Raw genomic sequence first — 20450 nt, 5'->3', positions numbered from 1 at the left:
AGGACCCAAGTTTGGTTCCCACCATCCACATCATCTCTAGCTCTGATCCAGGGGATCTGATGTCTCTGGAGTCTGAGGGCACCTACACTCACATATACATACTCCTGACTCCCCACCTATACACATCACTTCACAAAATCCCTAGGTATGGAGATGGCTCAGCAGTTAAGAGCACCCGCTCTTTCAGAAGTCCTGGGTTCATTACAGATGGTGTAATGCCAATTCCCGGGACCTGATGCCTCCCCCTGGCTTCTGCTGGTTCCATATATGCATCTGTTGCACTTACAGGCATGCAGGCAAAAATTTAAACACACAAAATTAAACTTTGAAATCTTTTTTATTTTTGCTCATATTTATATGTGTGTGCCGAGAAGCCAGAGGCCTAGAGCTGCTGTCTCAGGAAGTTGTGGGATGCCCAACACCGGTGCTGGGAACTGAACTTGGGTCTTGGGGAGAGAAATACCTGCTATTAACCACTGAGCCATCTCTCCTGACCCATAAAATAAAAATGCCTTAAAAAATCAATTCATATATAAGAAAATACAGAGGACTATTCAGGAAGAAGGGAGCAGATAAATGGAGGGGAGGGAAGAGAAGCTATAACAAGAGCAAGATGAACATCACTCGTTTTCACTCAAGCGGAATCTTTATTTGAATACTCTGCTCTCTTTTAAATTAAAAATCTATGTGTAAGAGTCTTTTGCCTCAGTAGGGCGTGGTGGTGTACACTTTTAACCCCAGAACTCAGGTGGTAGAGGCAGGAGGATCATTGTGAGTTTGAGGCCAGCTTGGTCTACAGAACAAGTTCCAGGACAACCAGAGCTACATAGTGAGATTCCGTCTCAAAAAAACAAAACAAAAAAGTTTTTGCCTGTGTGTATGCATGTATGCATGTAATCATGTATGTATGTGTATGTATGCATGCATGTATGTATGCGTACCACATGTATTATGGGTCAGATCCCCTGGAACTCGACTTAGCTATGTTTGTGAGCTGCCATGTGAGTGCTGGGAGCTAAACTGGGGTCCTTGGCAAAAGCAGCCGGTGTTATTACCCGCCAAGCCTTCTCTGCCTCCACTAATATTCTGAGGAGTTATTTGGAAGGAGGGTGGTGGGAGGGGCCAGGAGAGAAGAACGTGGGTGAGTGTGAACACAGAATGATGTTCATAGGATGGAAATGGCAACACGACCCTTGCTTTGTATATTATGAAGAAATCAAGTGAAAAATGAAGAAGAGAGGGTTCAGTCCAGAACCTGAGCCTGAGCCTTTGAAGGGCTATTCCCAGCAGCCAAGACACCGATCCACAGAGACATCTGCCAACGAATGAATGGACGAAGAAATGTGGTGCAGACGCATTCACGGACATTATTCCGTCAGTTGTTCACAGCATGGATGAGACTACAGGACGCTGGGCACGTGCATTAAATCAGACACAGGGTAAATACGAGAAGGTGTAAGGCCCTGAGGTCCATCCTATCGCAATAAAACAAACATACCTCCCCAACCTAAACAAAAATCAAACACCAGAAAAGTTGATCTCAAAGTACAGAACAAAATAGTGGTAGCCAGAGTCTGAGAAGTGCGGGAGAGGGGGATGGTGGAGGATGGTGAGCGATAGGAGCCATAGCAAGGTGAGGGGAACTATGGGTGACAGCAATTTACTGGTTATTTCAGAATAGTGGAGAACATTTTCAATATTTGCAACACAAGAAAAGGTGAACGTTTGATGGTGTGGCTTTGCCATTTATTCTAATCTGGTGCTGCACATTTTGTATCTGTACTGAAATCCTATGCTGGTCAGGCATGGTACTAGACGCCTTTAACCCCCGCCGTCGGGAGGCAGGAGTTCCAGAACAGCCTGGTTTACACAGCAAGTTCCAGAACATAGAGAGACCCTTTCCCAAAACACACAAACAGAAAAACGAAATGAAGAATGAATGAGGGAAACACTACACTGCACTCCATAAATATGTATAATTGGGGGCTGGAGAGATGACTCAGCACTTAAGAGCACTGACTGTCCTTCCAGAGGTCCTGAGTTCAATTCCCAGCAACCACATGGTGGCTCACAACCATCTGTAATGAGATCTGATGCCCTCTTCTGGGGTGTAGGTATGCATGCTGGCAGAACACTACATAATAAATAAATAAATCTTTAAAAAAATAAATATGTATAATTACGCAAGTTAAAAATAGAGGACTGAGGCCTGGAGAGAGGGCTCAGCAGTTGAGAGCCCGCGTCGCTCTTCTTTTTTTTTTTTTTTTAAAGTAACAAATGTACTTTTAATTGATTTCAGGTAAAAACTACACAGGGAGGAGGATCAGAGATTAATTCTGGCCCTAATTTATCAGAACCGTATCATCTACATTAGAAAAAAAACGAGGCATTATGTTGTCACAGGTCACACGTGTGGCTGGCCACCAAATCTGGTCTTCTATATCCCGTATTTCTTCTTTAGCTCTTCCACTTTTTCCACGTAGGTTTTCATGGCGCTTTCCTTGGAAGTTCCTTTCAGTTTATTCCAGGAATCCCACTTGGCCTTGCCTTTGAGGTCCAAAAGCCCTGGCCAATCTGTATTTACGTCGCCCACGGTGGCTTGTTTGAAGTGGCTATAGATGAAGAGCATCTCTTCATCACTTGGCTGAGTCTTGAGGCGCTTCACCTCCTCGGCAGCTTTGTCGAATTCAGCCTGAGACATGCTGGCGAGGTGACCTGGATGGCGAAAGCGCGGGAGCAAGTGCAGGCAGGCGGAACTCAAGTCCCGCATCGCTCTTGCTGGGGATCTGGACTTGATCCCTATTGGTCCCCAGCACCCACATGCTTGTTTACAACCTTCCGTAGCTCCAGCTCAAGGGCACCCAACACCCTCTTCTGACTTCTACAGGCCCCCGACACGCATGTGCAACACATGTTACATACATGAAGGCAAAACACTCATACACGTAAAATAAAATTTAAAAGACGGTGGTGGTGGCGCTGGAGAGATGGCTAGACGGTTAGGAGCACTTGCTTGCTCTCCTAAAGGATCCAGATTCAGTTTCAGCACTCACGGCTGTCCTGCAAATCCTGTAACTCCAGCTTCGGGGGCTCTGAGACCCTGTTCTTGCTTCTCTCATAGCTATACATGAGTGGAACATACACAGAGATACTCACAAACATTTTTAAAAAAGATTTACTTATTTTTTCTGTTCACTGGCGCTTTGCCTGCATGTGTGTCTGTGTGAAGTTGCCAGATCTACTGGAACTGGAGTTCTCGACAGCCATGAGCTGCCACGTGAGAGTTGGGAATTGAACCCGAGTTCTCTGGAAGAGCAGCCAGTGCTCTCAACCACTGTAGGAGTTTCTTCTGTTTCTGTGTTGCTTTTATTGGTTAATTAATAAAGAAACTGCCTTGGCTTAGTTAATAGGGCGGAATTTAGGCAGGCAGAGAAAACAGAACTGAATGCTGGAAGGAAGAAGGGCAGAGGGAGAGAAGCCATGGATCCTCTGCCTGAGATGGATTCCGGTTAGAATCTCTGGTAAGCCACTGGCATGTGGTGATACACAGATTAATGGAGATGGGTCAAACTAATATATGAGAGTTAGCCAGTAAGAAGTTAGAGCTAATGGCCAAGCAGTGTTTTAATTAATACCGTTTCTGTGTGGTTATTTCGGGTGTAAGCTAACTGGGTGGCCTGGACAACAAGCCATCTTTTCAGTCTCACAAACATTTTTTTTTTAAAGAGAAAATAAACCAGACAAGGTGGTGCACACCTTTAATCCCAGCACTCAGGAGGCAGAAGCAGGAAAATCTCTGAGTTCAAGGTTAACCTGGTCTACAGAGAGAGTTATAGGACAGCTGGGGCTACATAGTGAGGCTATGTCTCAACAAACACACAACAAAACAAAAACTACAAAATCAAAAAAAAGATTAAAAAAGAGTGGGAAATTAAATATCGAAGTAAAATATCTCTATATTTTTAAATCTTTTGATAGTTTTTGCCTTTGTGTGCGTGCGTGTGTGTGTGTGTGTGTGTACACAGGAAAGAAATCCTAGGAGGCACTGAGGAAGCTATGGCCAGAGGAGTATAAATTTGAATCCAGAGTGGGATACAAAATGAATCATTGTCTCAAAAAGAAAAGCAAACAAGTAACGATAAAACCAAAGAAAATAAAGAAGAGTAAATGCTTAAAAAAAAAAAAAGATTTCAGATTTCACAAGGAGGAAGGCCTTTAAAGATAAGCTTGCCGCCAGGGGGCAGCCTAAGCCGGCGGGGCTCAGCCGGTTGCCCAGGCCTTTCTCTTTCCGCCAAGAAAGTCCTGTGAAGGAGCAAGTTCTGGGCTGATCCCATGAGGGGTAGGTCTCAGAAGTGCTCATGGACCTTCCTGGGAGCCTCTGGCTAAGGGTCAGCGGCTCGGTCCTGGAAGAAGTTGTGGGCGGAGGTCAGAGGGCACCCCTGAGCTCAGATGACACAAGGTCTGCTCGGGTTCACTGGTTGCTGTGCCATATCAACAGCTTTAATGGATGCCCTGGAGGACAGTGCCAGGGCATCATGGTCCCCAAACAGCCTTTGGACCTAACGGGCTGCCTCTCCCCGGGTGGGCGCGGGCCTGGCGCAGCAGGAAGTAAGAGGGGGTGCCAGGCGGCGGGAGAAGTGGCCATGGGCGCGTGGGGCAAGACGTTGGTGCCACTGCTGCTGGTGGTGGCGGCGGTGGCCTCACAGTCAACCCTTTTGCAGGTGGAACCAGAGAATCCCTGTGAGCTGCTCTGGGGGTACTGTTGTGGGATTGGGGGCGGCGACAGGGAGATGGGGAGGTGAAGGTGAAGTGTCTCGCATTCTCTCACTTCATTGCAGTATGGCAGGAAGCGGACCTATTATCAGGTAAGGCGATCAGAACATGCTTCCTGCATGGTGGGCCTGCACCGGGGTGCGCCTCAATCATTCCTCTCCTTCGCCCCAGGATCGAGAACTCAAGTGTGTTTGCTAGTAACGGTCCCCGGGGGTGGGGGCGGGGACAGGTGCACACGGATCACGTGGGGAGTGTCCCAGCGAATCCTTAGGACGTCCCTCCCTCTCCATGCCCTTCAGTTACAAAGTGTGAGTGGTGTGTGTGCGTGTGTGTGTGTGTGTGTGTGTGTGCGCGTGCGTGCGTGCGTGCGTGTGTGTGTGTGTGCGTGCGTGCGTGCGTGTGTGTGCGTGTGTGTGTGTGCGTGCTCACTCTGTTCCTCCTCACAGGACCCTGTGGTCACAGGACCATCCCTTCACGTATAGTGGGTGGCGATGACGCAGAGCTCGGCCGCTGGCCATGGCAAGGGAGCCTGCGCATATGGGGTTCACACTTATGTGGAGCGACCTTGCTCAACCGGCGCTGGGTGCTTACAGCTGCCCACTGCTTCCAAAAGTGAGTGTGGGGTCAAGCCGGGGCAGTTGAGGGCTAGGGAGTTTGGTGCCTGGGTAAGCATTTTAGTGTAGCCCCTGGAGTAGCTGCGATGGGTTAAATCTATAAGAATTTATAACATAACGCCCCTGGAGGGAACCCTTTCCCAGTTCTTCTAGAATGTTCTTTCAGGACATTCTCTGTCCCTCTTCTATCTCCGCTTTCTTCCTCAAGTCCTTCCCAAATATCCCCACGCTGGTTCCCATGTTTGCTCAGCTCTTTTGGGGGCGGCACAAGGGTTCCCTTAGGCCCAGCTGCTGTCTTTAGGACAGCTCTAACAGATGGCAAGACCACTTTTCTGCTCTCCCACTCCCAGAGCCCAGGAGCAAGGGCTGTTTCCAGCCTGTCTAGGTTCTGTGCATCCTATGGAAGGCTTCTGGGCCCATAAGAAGGCCTTGGCAATCACACTAAGAATGAGCAGCCTTACAGAGGCACCACAGAGAGAGGCCCGGGTGAACTCAGGTGGCCCGTCTGCTCTCTCCTTCTCTGGCAGGGATAGTGATCCCTTTGATTGGACAGTCCAGTTTGGCGAGCTGACTTCCAGGCCATCTCTCTGGAACCTACAGGCCTATTCCAACCGTTACCAGATAGAAGATATCTTTCTGAGCCCCAAGTATACACAGTCATACCCCCATGACATCGCCCTGCTGAAGCTGTCTTCTCCTGTCAACTACAATAACCATATCCAGCCCGTCTGCCTCCTCAACTCCACATTCAAGTTTGAGAACCGAAATGACTGCTGGGTGACCGGCTGGGGGACTGTTGGAGAGAATGAAAGTGAGGCTGGGTACAGGCGGGTCGGGGTGGGGGCGCTGCCCCGTCCTTCCACACCAGTCCCCCCGGACTCTGCCGCTGCACTGAGCCCCTCTCCTCCACCACGGAACATTTTCTCATCGATTTTTCTTGCTTCTGCTTGCCAGGAGGACAGGAGGCAGCCCTTTCCTTCCAGACAGGGTGCATGCTGGAGCTCAGAGGTGCCAGGAGGCCTGCAGGGGTGGGGGAATCCCATAGGACCCACAGGGTGACTTCTGCAGTATTGTATTTATGATCTCCCTACTTCTGCAGCCACCCTCATCCGTGAGTGTCAGGAAGCACGCCCCTCCATGCCTGTTCCATCCACCCCGATTCTGACTGTGCACGCCTTACAATTCCCAAGTCATTTCCCTCCACTCTGTACTCACCACTGAAATCCCTTTGGAGGTCCTTAGAGGACATCATCAAACACCTGCCTGCAGTTCAACAGGAACACTCCCTCCCAAGATGCACTGATCCCATGCTGCCTTAGGGCGTACAACCCCATAGCCTGGGCATGCCCTTTGTGTCCAGAGTGACCCTGCTCGATGCTCCCTGAGCCGGCCCATTTCTGCAACGTCCCCTAATAAGACTGGCAGTGATAGAGTCATCTTTCCTGCATGGCATGTGCTTGGCCCTGCTACAGGCTTGGGGACCCTGGTGCAGCAAAGCGACAGAGTAACTAAAAATTCATCTTATTATTTTTTGTGCATGGGTGTTTTGCCAGCACGTGGATGTCTCGGATCCCTGGAGCTGGAGTTATAGACAGGCGTGAGTGGCCACACAGGTGCTGCAAATTAAACCTAGGTCTTTTGGACCCGGCTCCCTATCCCAGCAGCGTAATTTTCAAAAGGGGATTTTAAATATTTTATTTAATTCATATGCGTGTGAGTGCATCTGAGAATATGTGCACATGTGTACAGGATGGCCACAGAGGACAGATGAGGGTGTGGAACCCCCAGGACTGGAGTTACAGGTGTTTCTGAGCCTCTTAGCAATGCGGGGGTCCTGTCCTCATTACTGAGAAAGTGCTCTCAACCACTGAGCCATCTCTCCAGGCAGCTTTAAAGGGATCACATCTATTTGTTTTGTTTTTAAAACATTTATTTTTTTAAAAGGGCCAGTGCCAGGTGGTGGTGGTGCCTGCCTTTAACCCCAGCACTCAGGAGGCAGAGGCAGGCAGGTCTCTGTGAGTTTGAGGCCAGTCTGGTCTACAAACAGAGTTCCAGGACAGCTAGGGCTACATAGAAAAACCTTGTCTTGAAAAACAAAGCAAAAATATTTATTTTACTTGTTAAGTGTTTATGTGCTTGAGTGTATCTATGAATACCACATACATGCAATGCCTGCAGAGACCAGAAGAGAGTTTCGGCTCCCCAGGAACTGGAGTTACAGGTGGTTGTGAGCTGCTTGTGGGTGCTGGGAACGGAACCCAAGTCCTCTGCAACAGCCGTCAGCGCTCTTAACAGCTGAGCCTTCTCTCCAGCCCTGGCTGTTTCATATGTGATGGGGGGGGGGGGCAAATTCACACAATGGCTCATATGTGAAAGTCAGAGACAACTTCCGAGAGTTGTGGGTCTTGGGGATCAAAACCAGACTTGATGGCAAAGCCTTTACCCACTGAACCATTTCATCTGGACAACAGTGTGTTTTTATGTCCACTTTATAGCTGAGGTAATTGTGGGTATCATGGAGAGTGTCCAAGGCCCCAGAACTAGGAGGTGAGGCCAGGGTTCCATGGGGAATTGGCAGGGAGAATAGAGAACCCAACGCTGAGTCTGCCTGTTAGGCAGGAGTCCATTTCCTTCTCCTAGAGGGTTGTGAGCTCAGGAGTTTACCCGGGTCCACTTCGCTGCCCTATGCAGAGCAGGTGGTCACGGTGACGGGTGGCAGCGTAGGGGATGTTTGTCTCCTTGAGCCTTGGCTTCTCTTTTCTCCGTACACAGACGCAGGCAGCAGGCTCTTCTGGTGTGGATATAGGCTCTGTTCACCCTGAAGTTGGGACATGCTGAACACGACACTTGGCTGAACCATGCCTCACTCAGTTTCCTCTTTGTGGAATAGAATAATGAAAGTTCTGGCTTCTGAGAGTACGCTTGAGATCTGAGCTCTCAGAGAGCTCTCAGCAGACAGGAGACATTCTCTGTAGCTCTTGCCACCCTTGCCACTGAGTCAGACAGTGCTAGGAGCCTAGACTCAGGGATCCAACATCTGGGAGTCCGCATTGGGTTCCGACGGTTCACTAGTGCCTTTTGGTAATGGGGCTCTTCCCCAGAACTGTTTTTAAAATAATGTATCCTGATGCTGTTATATCCTAGAGGTGTTTTAGGCTCTTGGCTCAGGCCTGAGAAAAGCCTAGAAGGAAAGGGCATCACAGGTACCCCTGGTCCAGTACCTGGATGTCTTACAGGACTTGGCTGCTATATCCACTGTATTTCTTCACCATCATAGCCCCCGCCCCTCCCCATACATATTTTGGTTACATGCTCAGGCAGGGACTTACATTCTCCACCCAGTCTGGGGACAGCATTAACAGTGGCTCCATCCATCAAATCCTGTGATGCCGATTACCCACGCTGTTAGTGTGGGGCTGCAGCTGGGCACCATTGATGTCTCAGGCACAGCAGGTGCCCCAGGACACCCTTGTCTCCACACCCTATGCCATTCCTGCCAGGAGAAAGGGATCCAGGGGTCCATCTCTCTGTCTTCTGTCCCCGCACAGGTCTGCCATCTCCCTACACTCTCCAGGAAGTGCAAGTAGCCATCATCAACAATAGCATGTGCAACCACATGTACCAGAAGACGGACTTCCGAATAAACATCTGGGGGGATATGGTTTGCGCTGGCAACCCTGCTGGTGGCAAGGATGCCTGCTTTGTGAGTATCACCGCACCCCACCATGGCTTCTGGGCCCGGTACCTACCATTTTCCTAGCTCCATCTTCCAGCTGTGTTTCACAAGGTACCTCATTCACTCTTAGGCCAACCCTGGGAAATAGACTGTGGCCCCATTTTGCATATGAAGAAGCTGAGGCTCCAGGGCTGTTAGGGCAGGGAGTCAGATTCTTACCTAATCTGCCAGTTCCACAGCACTCCCTCTCCCTTGGCCTCCCTCCTAGTCCCACCTGTCACCCCCCAGGCCAGGCTTACCTGTGCTGCTCCTCAGGGTGACTCAGGAGGACCCTTGGTGTGTGACCAGGATACGGTGTGGTATCAGGTTGGAGTTGTGAGTTGGGGTATAGGCTGTGGGCGGCCCAACCGGCCTGGAGTCTACACCAACATCAGTCATCATTACAACTGGATCCGGTCGACCATGATCCGCAATGGGATGCTCAGGCCTGACCCAGCCCCCCTGCTGCTGTTTCTCACTCTGTTCTGGGTCCCCTTGCTGCTGAGGCCTGCCTGAGCCCACCTGTGAAAATACGGTCATCTGTATAGTCAGGGTGTGTTTCTTTTGTATCATGTTTGCTAATAAACATGCTTATATTTTCATAGTTTTCCTTCTACTTGGATGGTTTCCCATACAAGCACCTCCTTTCTCCCAGTCCAAGCCCAATATCTAATCCCTGAAATCTTGGCACATCAGCATCAAGTTCTGGCTTTAAGCAGTAACATCCATTTAGTACAAATACAAAAACCACAGTTTGTGGCTGGGCATGGTAGCACTCACCTGTAACTCCAGAACATGGGAGACAGAGGCAGAAGGATCAGGAGCCTTCTGCAAAGAGCAGCATCTGGGACAGCGGGTCCAGCTTGATTAAGGTCCCTGCTCCCAATGGCACAGGCTGGGTTTCCCAGTATGCCCAGTATGCCCAGTATGCCCAGTGGGAGCTCTGCTGCTTCCCGAGCCTGTTTTCTTTTTGAGACATGCTCTGGGGTCCTCTGGTCCTCCCCATCCTGATCCAGGAATCAGAGCATCCGCAACCTTCATCTTTTGTTGACGTGGGACCAGTGCATAGTGTGCCCAGCACTGTATCAACCACAGGACGCACCCAGGCCCCTCAGGAGCGGTTCTGATCATACCCCACAGCACTGGAACTGAGACTCTGGGGTAAAGGATGTGACCAAACCCCACAGGGGCAAAACCAGGGACTTCCACCTTCTGTTCTGTATTGCCGTGTCCAAGGATCCCCAGGAGACGGAAGGAGGGGACAAGGTGGACATGAACTGAAGTCTTCAGGACGTTCTAGGTGTCCTGGCTAGGCAAACCTCACTCTGCCCCATCAACTGTGTTTCAACCAGGAAAAGCCCAAGTCCCTGCTATGTGACCACACAGGGTAGTCACCTACATGTCCATCACTGTCCACCAGGGAGCAGTCATGGGCCTGGATCTTTGATTCAGAGGCAGCTGGAGGGAGGGAGGGAAGGAGGCTTGCCAACATTGGTGCGGTGCAGGAGAGGTACAGGACACTCTGACTCATGTGGTGTTTCTGCTTCCTCATAGATCTCTGTTGTTTGGCCATCTTCCATTTGGTCTCTGGGCTAAGCGTTTCCAAGGGAAGCGTTATTCCCGAGGGCTTGCAGCTCCCTAAAACCCCAAATGCACAGCTGAACCTGAAACTTTCCTTGGCGATGACATCGATGAGACGCTTCTGCCTTTACTTATTTCCATCCCCTAGTAATTTCCAGAGGACAGAGGCCATCTAAGAGGAGGAGAGGCTCAAGGGAATGTGTCAAAATCAAAAGGCCGTTCACAGCTACCAAGTGACCCCTATATGTGTGGTCAGAGGCCAATGACACTCGCTGAAACCCTGAGATGGGCAGCAGCCAAGAAGTAGCTTTTCTAGCTAGAGAAGCCCACGGGAAGCAGAGAGCTGAGGGGTGGGGCTGAGAGCGTGGGCCCCCACGATGGAGAAAGTGGTGGCCTGGACACGGGCAGATGTGCAAGGCGTCTCAGTGGTGTAAGTGTCGGTGATGAGTTGGGGTGGGCTAACTAGATCCCTTAACTACAACAGGACTCTGTAACTTTCTTCCCTTTGGCTCTTTGTCACTGGAGAGGTTTTTAGAAGAGATCTATTTATTCTTTAAATTTTAGTCATGTGTATGCATGTGTTTCTGTGTGGGGCTATGTACATAGGAGAAAACCTGCATGCAGAGGCTGGAAGAGGGTGTTGGATCTCCAGGGCCTGAAGCTAAAGGCAGCTGAGGGTACCATCATCTGATCCAAGTGCTGGGACCGAACTTTAGGCTGGAAGAGCAATAGTGCTCTTAACCACTGAACCGTCTCTCCAGTCCCTTACTGGGAAAATTTTATGTGACTCCAGTGTGTGAGTATATAAAATAGTTGTACCAATTTACTAATAATAGATCACAAAGAACTTTTTAAAAACAATTCTTTGGCATATGCAAGTTTTACCATTTAGAAAATATTTATTGGTGTGTAAAAGTGTGTGAGCTGGGGAGGTAGAAGGGGGTGTCAACTCCTCCACAGCTGGGGTCACAGGTTGTCGTGACCTACTGATGGGGGTGCTGGGGACCAAGTTCTGATCCTGTGGAGGAGCAACAAGAATTCTTAACCACTGAACCATCTCTCCAGCCTCCATAACCATTTTTTTCTGAGTGCAAATCTGTATGCTAATAAGATACTATTTGTCTACAATCCAAAGACATAACAATCTGATACTTAACATGCCGAAGAGAGACATGGGAAAGAGTTAAGTCTTTGTTTCCTGTAATTAAACTATTATGTTTCCATAAGACCAGAAAACTTTGTATGAACAGTAAAAAACAAAGCAATGCAATTAATAAGACAATAGCCTTGAACCTTAGCGCAGACACTTCAGGCAGCATTGGCCCTGTGTGGAATGGCGGTGTATGCAAGGCACGATGTACACAGTGTGTTTGGAACCAAGGCTTCGGTGAGGTCGCAGGATGCACGATGGACAAGTCCCACCAGAACACCTCAGATTCCTTTTGCCTTTGATGAGTTAGTCATCACACCTTCAAAAATTGCTTACCGTTACCGTCCCCCACTCTTCTATTCAGTTACGCCCTGGGGCACCAGGAGAAGGGTGGCTGGAGGAACTTTTCTTGAGGATTAGAGACCCAGTGGGTTGCATGGCTGGGTTGGGGTGAAAACTGGATAGAAAGGGAAGTGTCAGAACCCCACAGCACGTTCACAAGCCAGCACCTTCTCCCTCCTAGCTGCTGGGGCAGTGTCCCCCAACTCCTCTTGTTACTGTGCTTCAATACCAAGTACCCAGAAAACAGGGGCACACTCTCCCACATTCCAGGGTGAAGGTGGGCCTGCCCCGCCTCTTACAATCCAGCTCTGATCCATTTGTTATTTTGAAGCCCTCAGAGGATGACTTGCAAGAGTCAGTTCTTTCCTTCCAACATGTGGGTCCCAGGGATCGAACTCAGTTTGGCAGGCTTGGCGGCAAGCACCGCTATCCACCGAGCCATCTCCCTGGCCCACATATGGAATTTTAATCATGCTAATAAAGAAGGAATACATGTGATTGGCACCTTGGTTTTCTAATCAAGTGCTGAGTTTTCTGCTAGGGTTAGAGCCTAGCAGAAACGTTCAGCACAGAGAGGACTTGGCGGGAGTATTGATGAAGGTTGCTACCTATCTCAGTAAGTAGAAACGCCGTCTCCCAGTCCTGGTTGCTTCTCAGTGTCTTCTCCCGGCAGTGTAGACTCAGGTCCATATACAAAGACAGCCTGTGTTCCTCCCTGTACAGATATACCATTGGCTTCTGATCCTTCTTCCCCTCCCATCGGTCTCCTCTGGTTCCTGTGGTTCCAGGGATCAGCTGGGGATATACGGAGGAGCCAGCTTCCTCCTTGGCCCCAGAAATCACCCTCTGGACAGAATGTCCCAAGACCAGACCAGGTTCTAGTTTCCAAGTGAGGATAGAACTTTCTGTAGCTGACCAGCATGGCACTATGGATGTGGCTCTGAGAGGGTTGTAGATGGAGACACACTCATCCAGAGTGTCCAGAGGGGTCTTTCCTAGTCCTCTATCAAGAGAGGTGGGATACCAGAGCCAGGTGTTAAAACCACCTCCTGCCACACAAGGACTCAGCAGCCCAGGGCCCACCTCTGTTGGAGGAGAAGGCCTCATTGTTCCAGTCCCTGGCACAATGCGGACTGGGCTGTGCCCAGGGCAGATGATAAATGCCCAGGAAATCCCTCTTTGGGGAGTCCTGATCCTGAGGTACAAAAGGCCTATGTTGAACATCTCTTAGTGTAGGCTCAGGGCCAGCTCTGTAGCTGAGGGGATACAAAGAAAGACTCTTTGGGGTTGGACCCCCCACCTGTGTATGTGAGGACTGTACCTGTCCAATATGGGTGTAGCTGGGCGAGTGTCTATTTTCACACGTAGATGTGGGAAAGTGTGATAGCCATTACCACATACCAACAATATGAAACTGTTCCTTACTTGTGTAACTGGGCAGGTCCCACAATCCCCTTTGGCCTTGCTAGCCACTGTCTGTTCATTCCACCCCACCCTCCACTCAAGGGGTACTTCCTTAAATCTCAGCCAGCCAGACCCTCCTTTTGGCACCTGAAGTGACAGCAAACCCACAGAAGTACTCCTGGGCTGGGCTGGGACGGAACACAAGCCCCCTTTGTGCTCCCTTCCAGGCCCCTGGCTCCAAGAGCATGTCTGCCAAGAGCTTAGGCCCTTTGGCCTCCACCTCCCTGAAGATCCTCCTGGAGCATCAGTAGGGGACCTGTTGCCCTGTCCGCAGCCAAGCCTCTACTGTGTCTGCAGAGAAGAGACGTAAGGAGGGCTGGGAGGGCAGGTGAGGTGATGGAGTGTGCTAGGAGCCTCCCTGGGGAGGCAGTGCACTACTGGAACCAAGCGTAGGTGTCCTGCTAAGAGAGCTCCTCCCAGCCCCGTCAAAGACAGCTGCTGCACAGAGCCCCTTGTCCTCTACTTTGTCCAGCCAGTCGGGGACGAGGCTGTAACTGCTCCAGGGTGAGTGTGGACAGGGTCAGAAGTCCGTGTGAAGGACCAGGCAACACAACTCTGTGCTTCGGGAGCCATCAGCAGCTGCAGACCTTGGTGACAGGGGAGGCATCAGGATTACAGAAAATTTCCTTTTTCTTTTTATGGTAAGTGTGGTAGTGCATATTCCAGGAAAATCTCAGCACTGGGGAGGCAGAGGCAGCTAGATCTCTGTGACTATGAGGCCAGCCTGGTCTATATAGAGAGTTCTAGGCCAGCCAGGGATACATAGTAATACCCTGTCTTCAAAAAAGGAAAGATTTATTTTTAATTATGTGTGTCCATGTCCACTCAGGGGGGGACAATGAACACACAATGTTCGTGTGAGTACAGTATCCCTGGAGACCAGAAGAGGTGCCCAATCTCCTGCAGCTAGAGTTGGCAGTGGTGTGGGCCACCTCATGTGGCTGCTGGGGACAGAATTCAGGTCCTCTGCAAGAGCAGTCCGTGTTCTTCTGTTAGACAGGGTTTCTCTGTGTAGCGCTGACTGTCCTGGACCAGGAACTCATAGAGATCTGCCTGCCTCTGCCTCCCGAGTGCTGGGATTAAAGGTGTGCAGCACCACCGTCCACTGCAGTCCATGTTCCTAACCACTGAACCATCGCTCCAACCTGAAAATGTTCATGAGTCACAAAGTATATATATATATTTTTTAACTTTTCCAAGGATTATAACACATGAAAAGCACTCTTATCTCAAACACATGCCAGGCTACTTTGGCCTTTGCGTCTCTAGTTTTCCCACCCCTTGTATAGGTAGGTATTAATAGCACCTGGCTCAGGTAATGGAGGCCCCTCCTAGTTTTGCGGCCCATCCCTCATTGCCATCCCTACATTCCTGGAAAGAGCCAGGCTGTGTACAAACAAGGCCATTCTTTGCAACTCTTTGTAAGCGCACAAGAGCCTCAACAGGAATCGGGGGCAGAAGTAGAGTGGAGAAGGACAGGAACCAGGCAGGTGGCGAGTGGGGAGACTCATAGAAACCTGGAGCCACCCTGAAGTTGGGAAGCTGGCGGTGGACTTGTGTGTGGGGGGGGCAACAGCGTCAGGCAGAGGCGCAGACAGATGGGGAAGACTTTGTTGCATGCTGACTCACGTGCAAGTAAGCGACAGTACTATCAGTGCTATATCAGTGTCAGGACTGGCTGGGCACGGGAGGGACGAGGGGGGATGAGGACAGAGAACTGTCACCGCAGAATGCTGGCACTAGCAGGTCTCTGTTTTGATGAGTCTTTTCATGCTTTTCCAATGAATAAAGCTTTTTTAATTAGCAAAAAAAAAGTCAAATAGAGAATGATGTAAACCATGGAAGGTCATCATTAATGAGAAGGAGAGAAACTTAGAAACAGGTGGCTAGCGGTCCAGGGAAGATGGACTGTTCTCCATCCGTTTACCAAGCTGAGGAAAGCGGTGTAGGGAGGATTCACGCTCCTTCTCACGAATCCTCGGTGATCCAGAGAAGGCTCACCATGGCATTGCCCTCTGGCACCCCAGAGACGTGCATCTGCTCTTCCTAGGACGTTGTCCTTTACAGAGAATGACCTTGACCTACACGGCTTCGCATCTGGTACTCAGGTGGAAAAAGCTCTGTGGATTTCCATAGCAACAGTGAGTTTCCACATGTGACGGGAGACAGGACGGGAGCACAGCGGAGACCAAAGCTTACCCATCACATTCCTCATGGTTAAGGAGCTGGGCCTCGCATCAGTCTGGCTTCTAGGCCTTGTCGACAATCATGACCTTGCGCTATTTCCAGAGACCCCATACCTTCCTGCAGATGCTCTCTGCTTCAGCTGGGGTATCAAATAGCCTTCATTCCCCCGTCATTATCGTACTCCCTCCATCTCTCCAGACCACTCAAATGGGGTTTTTCCTGTCGCTTGAAGTGAAGCCTGGAAATGATGGTATAAAAGAAACAGGGATTTTCGTGTTCCTTTCATGGGTCTTCCTTCAGGAAGGAACTCAGTAGGGGCAGATGGAGGAGGGATAAAAGGAGATAATAGATCAAGCTACCCAGGACCTAAGCCCTGGAGAGAAATATCACCACCCAGAAAAAGAAGAGGCTCTTGTGCTGGAAGCAAAGACCTGTATTTGGTTATAGCCATTTTAGTCACAAATTAAGTAAGCTCTTCAGAAGCCTCTGTAGGGCAAGTTCCCGGGCCTAGGATAACCGTAATCTCCCTGTGAGTTAAGATCCCCTGCTGACCTGCGGATCCCAGGCACCAGAAGTAATTAGCTTTTCCCTTGTTAGTAAATACTTAAAGACCCTTAGCATCTCCTTATCTCTTCCTATCAGCTAGGGATGCCTCCAGACCTGACATTCCAGCATCCTATCCTCCCCCCCTGCCCTTTTGCTATACAGTTCTCCTGAGAAAAAAATAAAGTTGGCAGCTTGATCAGAATACAGACTTGCGTCCACTTCTTGTGTCTCTTGCCCCTTTCATTCCTCCCCTCCAGGGCTGATCCAGTTCCGATCGTGTGGACGTAACAGGGAGATGGTTCAGTTGGCAAAGCGTTTGCCATCAATTATAAGTATGTGAGTCTGAGTCCCAGCACCCCCAAAAAAGCTGAGTCAAAGACTTTTATAGCCACATATATTATCTATTATATTGCTATAATACTAGTGCAGGAAAAGTGCAGAGGCAGGAGGATCCGAGGAGCCTGTTGACAAGCCACTCAAACGGAACCAGTGAGCTCTAGGTCTAGTGAAAGATGTCTGAAAACAGGGATAAAGGGTTGGAAGGTGGCTCAGCAGCTGTTATTTCAGAGTAGCCGGCTTGGACTCCAGCACCAACACCACTGTCTGTAATTCCAGTTTCAGGGGATCCGATACCTTCTTAGGGCCTCCAAGGGCACCAAGCATAAAATTAGTGCATTGAAATGTGTGTAGGCAAAATCACCGAAGACATGAAATTTTTAAATTAAAAAATAGGAAAATTTCAGGCCTTTAATCTTAGCATTTGGGAGTCAGAGGTAGACCTCCGTGAATTTGATAGAAATCTAGTCTACATAGTGAGTTCCAGGCCAGCCAAGGTTATAGTATGACCTTGTCTTAAAAGAAATAAAAGAAGAAGAGGAGGAGGAAGAGGAGAAGGAGGAGGAGAAAAAAAATAAGAAGACACCTGATGTCCACTGACATGTGCACACACAGTCATGTACCTTGGATCCACATGCACATACAAGTAACGCAGAGAGGAAAGGCCCTTAATAGCTCAGTGGTAGAGCATGTGCCAAATGTATTGGTGGTCTGGGTTCAATCCCTAGTAACACACACACAGACACATAGACACAGACACACACACATATACACATACACACACAGACACACACACATGTACACAGAAACAGACACACACAGACACACACACACAGACAGACACACACATACACACAGAAACAGACACACACACACAGACACAGACAGACACACAAAGACACGTACATACAGAAACAGACAGACAGACAGACAGACACACACACACACACACACACACACACACACACACACACACACACAGAGACAAGCCTGGTCTCAGGTGCTGCAGATGGGATGGACAAGAGAGTTCACCCTCCCCTCAGTCTCTGCCTCTAATTGTGGCTCCTGTTACATCTTGTGTGTCTTTCTATCCCTACAACCTCTGAGTCCCTCAGAATCTGTTCACCCTTCCTGTCCCTAAATCCAGTCTATGAGGGAGACCACCTTGGACACCCGAGTGACAGGCCAAGCAGCCAATGACTAAGTGTCCCTTGTTCCTTAAGCAGGGCAGGAGCATGATTGTGGTCCCTGACTCTCTGAGGTCATCAGGAGCTTGTAGGGGCTCTGGGAAGTCTGACAGACCTGGGGGCTGCCTAGGCTTATGGAGGCCTGGGCCTGCTCTGTAGACTTTCTGAGGCCAGTTGTTCCTTCAGCAGAGCTGGTTGAAACCTGCCTGGCAGAGCTGGGGAAGGGCTCCCAGCAAACCTCCCCCATTTGTAATGCCAGGTTCTGACCAGGCGCTCATGAGAGAGAACCCAGAGGTGACAATAGGAATAATGGCTGTCACTGTCACCAGTCCTGTTGATGTAAGCTGCAGTGCCAAGTCGGCAAACACAGTGTGTCCGGGAGCCTCCCCAGATGGCTTTGAGAGCTCCCCCAGGAAGAGCCCCCCACCAGCTCCTTCCTGTCCCTCTGGTGGCCTGTGGCTGCTTCCTTCTGGACAGGGGCCCAAGAGACTCCAGGAGCATATAAGGGGAGGGGAAAGAGGTCCAGGCACGAGATACCCTGGGCAGATTCTCCCAGTCAGGTAAGGCACATGGCTCCCAGGGGCGGGCATGGCGAAGTCCAGCTGGTTCTTTGACTAGGAGTTAGGTCGTCTTTGCTCTTTTCCTCAGATCTTGAGATGTTCCAGCCGGAGGCCATGCTGCTGTTAGTGATCCTTGCCGTGCTGGGGACCCCAGCCTTTTCGGCAAATGGTAAGTCAGCTGTGGGGTGTGTTCCTCTCCCTGGTCACCTCATCTCTCTCAACCCCGGAGTCCATGGACTCTTCCCAGCCTTTGCCACAGACTAAATGAGGTCCCAGGACAACCTCCCTGGCTACAAGAGCGGGAAGACAGGCCCTCCACATGGCTGATGGGCTTTCTCCTTGCTGGGTTTCTGTCCACACAGATTATCATGGCACAACAACGGGCACACCTTTCTGTACTTCCATGCCTGAGGGAAAAAATCTGACGGCAGTTCGCATGTATGTTCGGAATAGCGTGATTATGGGGTAAGTATGAGCGGGGTCACGGCCCCTCCTGCTGTGTCCTGTCCCAATTCTTCCAGTTTCAGGTTCTTCCAGTTTCAGGATCCCATCTATAAGTACATGGTCCATTTATAGTGTCTTCCCACATCTAGCTCCCAGAAGCTCATTAAAGTCATTTAAGGTTCAGAGTAACAAACCTTTTGTCTTGTTCCTGTTCCCAGTCACCTCTCCTGAGCACAATCCTATTCTTCCTGAATCTGTTTGTAAAGTCCTATTGCTGTCTCTTGGGTTGATCAAAGAAGGTTGAAGATGCATCTGCCTACTCAAGTCAATCGGAAAGTCTCCTGAATCCCCACAATTGATAGCAAAATCTACCTGTCATGTTAGTCTAAGAGCTGAGGGTCAGAGGGGAGCTCCGACTGATTATTAGTGGTGTGATATCAAACCCAAAGTCAGGCCTTTCATAGTGGGCTTCACCCTCCTTGGGGCCCGAGTGGATTTCTGCTTTGTGCTTAGAGGATGGCAGACACATGGGAGATGGAGATGGGACGAGTCAGACACAATGAAGACAGCGTGTGAGCAGGGCTGAGAAAGCTCTGCAATGACAAGCAGGACGAGGATGCCGGTGGAGTCAGTGGGTGGGGCTGGCGAATTCCCCTAGAGCATGGAAGGCACCTGTTCTTCTGGGATCTGCTGTTGTCTTATAAGAGACTGAGGTTGAGAAATTCCCAGCTTGGCCAGGGTCAGCTTCTTGTGACAGTAGCTGCTCCATCTGAAGGTCTCCTGAGCAGGTTCCCAGGTTCTGCTCTGCTTGTGATGTCACTGTGCATGTGGGGGGACTGAGTCCCCAGCAGGCTGAGTAATGACCACAGTGTCTGAAAGTGGCTTTCCAAGTGAGAGACTTGTTTGTGTGTCTCAAGAGGTCAGAAGAGAGCGGGGAGGGGCGCCATGGACCGGGAGGCAGGTCACACCGTATCTGGATGAGGGTCCTCAGCTTGTCCTCTCTCCTAGTGTCCAGGTGCAGCATGAAGACAGCTGGGACGTAGTCCATGGCTATGCCGAGGGAACTCCTGTGGTTCTAACTCTGAGCGATGATGAACACGTCCTCTGGGTCTTCGGCACATACAGAACCTTTATTCAGCAAATAGTCTTGTACACCAGCAGGCCACGGGATCAGTATTTTGGGTCCCTCAAAGGTCCCAATGAGTTCTCCGATCACCCAGAAAATGGTGAACATGTGCTCAAGGGCTTCTGTGGCTTTTATGTGAGGGGTGGGTTAAGGGCCATTAAATTTGTGTGGAGGAGTAAAAGTGGGACATGCACAGACTAAGGCGCATGGCCACCCAAGCTGAAGTGGTCTGTGTCATATCACCCCCCCCCCAGACTTCTAAACTGAACCCACTAATAAATACAACATCTGCATGAACTCTGTGTCCAGCTGGGATTTGTTCTTAGCAGTCCCTGTGAACTGAAATGAAGGGTGGGTAGAAGTAGGGCAGGCAAGGATTAGGGCCTGCCTACAATGACCCTAGGCTATAGTCTCCAAGTGTCAGC

General features: G+C 50.0%; 3 protein-coding genes across 3 annotated transcripts; 2 read left to right on the top strand and 1 right to left on the bottom strand.

Annotated features, from left to right (window-relative positions):
* Nucleotides 1-2344: 2344 nt before the first annotated feature.
* Nucleotides 2345-2742, bottom strand: LOC119813193 (acyl-CoA-binding protein-like). The gene has a single exon (XM_038328365.1). It carries the CDS (start codon nt 2699-2701, stop codon nt 2438-2440), a length of 264 nt encoding a protein of 87 aa, XP_038184293.1. The 5' UTR covers nt 2702-2742; the 3' UTR covers nt 2345-2437.
* A 1871-nt stretch (nt 2743-4613) lies between these two features.
* Nucleotides 4614-9618, top strand: LOC119813462 (testisin). The gene is made up of 6 exons (XM_038328801.1): nt 4614-4740; nt 4839-4865; nt 5220-5385; nt 5915-6198; nt 8936-9090; nt 9379-9618. The coding sequence occupies exons 1-6, from the start codon at nt 4644-4646 to the stop codon at nt 9616-9618; spliced, it is 969 nt and encodes a 322-aa protein (XP_038184729.1). The 5' UTR covers nt 4614-4643.
* Nucleotides 9619-18551: 8933 nt separating this feature from the next.
* On the top strand, nt 18552-20226 carry LOC119811543 (zymogen granule protein 16 homolog B-like). The gene is made up of 3 exons (XM_038325458.1): nt 18552-18624; nt 18818-18920; nt 19908-20226. Exons 1-3 carry the CDS (start codon nt 18552-18554, stop codon nt 20224-20226), a joined length of 495 nt encoding a protein of 164 aa, XP_038181386.1.
* The last annotated feature ends 224 nt before the right edge of the window (nt 20227-20450 follow it).

This window comes from Arvicola amphibius, chromosome 4, assembly GCF_903992535.2.
Source record: "Arvicola amphibius chromosome 4, mArvAmp1.2, whole genome shotgun sequence".
Classification (NCBI taxonomy): domain Eukaryota; kingdom Metazoa; phylum Chordata; class Mammalia; order Rodentia; family Cricetidae; genus Arvicola; species Arvicola amphibius.
This window is presented reverse-complemented; position numbering and strand designations above follow the sequence as displayed.